At 39.6% G+C, this 2,589-nt stretch overlaps 1 protein-coding gene across 2 annotated transcripts; it reads left to right on the top strand.

The window, feature by feature from the left end:
• Nucleotides 1–304: 304 nt before the first annotated feature.
• LOC111017880 (cytochrome P450 81Q32) lies at nucleotides 305–2,235 on the top strand. 2 transcript variants are annotated; one of them, XM_088120886.1, is made up of 3 exons: nucleotides 305–1,258; nucleotides 1,336–1,691; nucleotides 1,737–2,235. In XM_088120886.1, exons 1-3 carry the CDS (start codon nucleotides 722–724, stop codon nucleotides 2,044–2,046), a joined length of 1,203 nt encoding a protein of 400 aa, XP_087977012.1. In that variant the 5' UTR covers nucleotides 305–721; the 3' UTR covers nucleotides 2,047–2,235. The 2 variants fall into 2 exon arrangements, with proteins under 2 accessions (XP_087977012.1, XP_022149454.1); XM_022293762.2 differs by having other exon boundaries at nucleotides 308–1,258; nucleotides 1,336–2,235.
• Nucleotides 2,236–2,589: the final 354 nt, after the last annotated feature.

Genomic DNA, 2,589 nt, shown 5'->3' with positions numbered 1-2,589 from the left:
TCAAATATTTAATAGTGGTGAAGACAATGTTACTTTTACTATTAAGGAGCCAAATATTTTGTTTTGACAAATAAAAAAGAGAAATGGAAAACAAAAATTTATTTTAAAAAATAATGAGTTGTCAAATATTAATAAAGAATAAAGTCATTCCTTACCAGTGAACACCATTTTTTTTTAATAGTGGTGTGGTTCGAATTTAGGATTAACTTTATTGGTCGTCTTAATCAAGGAGCTCCGCTTGATCTGGCTGAGTAGCTAAATTTTATTCCTATCTATATATGAAGATTAAATCAACTTCCTTGATTAACAACGCCAGCTGAAGGAGAAACCAAAGCCAAACTGGGCAGCAATGGATATTCTCTCGCTTTCCATTTTTCTCTCTCTACTCTTTCTCCTCCTTGTCTTCCTTCTCTTTCGACCTCACCGCCGGAAAAACCTCCCGCCGAGCCCACGTTTTTCCCTTCCAATTATCGGCCATCTCCATCTCGTCAAACACCCTGTTCATCGGACACTTCACAACCTCTCCCACAACTATGGCCATGTTTTCTCTCTCCGATTCGGTCCATGAATGAAGAAGTAGTGGGCCTTTCACCCTTCACGTCTCGTTGTAGTTGTATCATCTCCTTCCGTCGTACAAGAATGCTTTACAAAGAACGATATCGTTCTCGCAAATCGGCCGCTATTGGACACCGGAAAACACTTAGCCTACAACCACACCACCATGGCAGTTGCCCCTTACGGGGACCATTGGCGAAACCTTCGCCGGATTGGCGCCCTTGAGATTTTCTCAACAACTCGAATGAATCTGTTCTCGGGGATTCGAGAAGGCGAAGTTAAACGTTTGATGCGTAAACGCAGTTCGTTGGTAGAATTCACGGTGGTTGAGCCGGGGTCGATGATTTTGGATCTTATGTTCAATATCATTATGAGAATGGTGGCTGGGAAGAAGTATTATGAAGACGACATGTCGAATGATGGAAAATCGAGGAAATTTAGAGAGGTGGTGAAAGAAATTATGGCGCATGGTGGGGCAACGAATCCAGGAGATTTCATACCTATATGGAATTGGATTGATCCTACTGGTTTGGAAAAGAAGATTATGAAGCTTGGAAACACAATGGATGAACTTCTTCAAGAACTTATTGATGAGATAAGGAATCAGAAAGGTGAAGGCAACACTATGATTGAGCATTTACTTCCCTTGCAGAAAACTGAGCCTGAAAATCATAGTGACCTTATTATCAAAGGCCTCATACAAGTATACATCTCTCTCTGCCCTCTCTGAGATCTTCTCTTTTTTGTGTCTCTCTAAAAAGTACTTACTTTCTTTTGCAGATCATATTAGTAGCAGGAATTGACACTACCGGAGTGACATTAGAATGGACGCTCTCCCATCTACTCAACAATCCAGAGGTGTTAGAGAAGGCAAAAACTGAGATAGACAATTTTGTTGGACAAGAGCGTCTGGTTAATGAAGCTGATCTGTCGAGTTTAAGTTATGTGCAAGGAATAATTTCTGAGACTCTGAGACTAACCCCAGCAGCTCCCTTGCTTGTGCCGCATTGCCCATCTGAAGATTGTAAAATAGGAGGGTATGATGTACCACGGGATGCAATTGTATTGATTAATGCTTGGGCTATTCATAGAGATCCCGAACTATGGGAAGATGCCACCAGCTTTAAGCCTGAAAGGCATCCCGAACTATGGGAAGATGCCACCAGCTTTAAGCCTGAAAGGCATACAAATGCGATTGGAGTTGACTCGTACAAACTATTACCATTTGGTTTGGGGAGGAGAGCCTGCCCTGGAATGGGAATGGCTCAACGTGTAGCTGTCTTGACTTTGGCATCGTTGATTCAATGCTTTGAGTGGAAAAGAGTGAGCTTGACTTTGGCATCGTTGATTCAATGCTTTGAGTGGAAAAGAGTGAGCTGCTCATTGGTTGACATGACTGAAGGTGAAGGAATCACTATGCCCAAAGCTCAACCATTGATAGTCAAGTGTAGACCACGTCCAATCATGAGAGCTATTCTCAACCAAGTGTAGTTTTGCACAATATTTAAAATGGACTTCTCAACTAGCAAAAGATATAGGATATATCACTTATAAGATGGTCTAGGCTGGTCAATGTCGTAATCTTGAGCGTGTTATGAATTTTTGAAGTTAAAGTGGTGTGTTTTGATTCATATGTATGAGATCGAACAATATATATAATTTAATATGCATATTATTTTAGAGTCATGATGAAATTGGGGTTGTATTTTTTGTGTGATTATTTGGGTGTCACACGACAAAGTATTCAAGTTTTTGCACTTTCAAAAAAGATCTAAACTCACTGTCATGAGATCATAAAAGTCTATATAATTAAAGGATTAGTGGGACTTAAGGAGATAAGAAATAGTTGGGTGAGGTAAAATGATAATATAACTTCCTCACTATACTTATGAATAGCCTAAATAATGAAAAGTTAAATTGCATATAATGATAATACTTTATGTTATCGGTAAGAGAAGCCCAATTGAGTTTTAAAAGTCGAATATGATTGAGTTGGGTGACCCAAATGATCCATGAAAAGGCCCATAGATTTCT

Source organism: Momordica charantia, assembly GCF_013281855.1.
Source record: "Momordica charantia cultivar OHB3-1 chromosome 2 unlocalized genomic scaffold, Mcharantia_2.0 BLBB01000002.1, whole genome shotgun sequence".
Taxonomy (NCBI): domain Eukaryota; kingdom Viridiplantae; phylum Streptophyta; class Magnoliopsida; order Cucurbitales; family Cucurbitaceae; genus Momordica; species Momordica charantia.
This window is presented reverse-complemented; position numbering and strand designations above follow the sequence as displayed.

Excerpts from the sequence above, each read along its gene's own strand:
- LOC111017880 (XM_022293762.2), top strand. The coding sequence starts at position 722 with ATGGCAGTTGCCCCTTACGGGGACCATTGGCGAAACCTTCGCCGGATT. Across the intron at positions 1,259-1,335 it reads TTATCAAAGGCCTCATACAA|ATCATATTAGTAGCAGGAAT; the intron begins GTATACATCTCT and ends TTTCTTTTGCAG.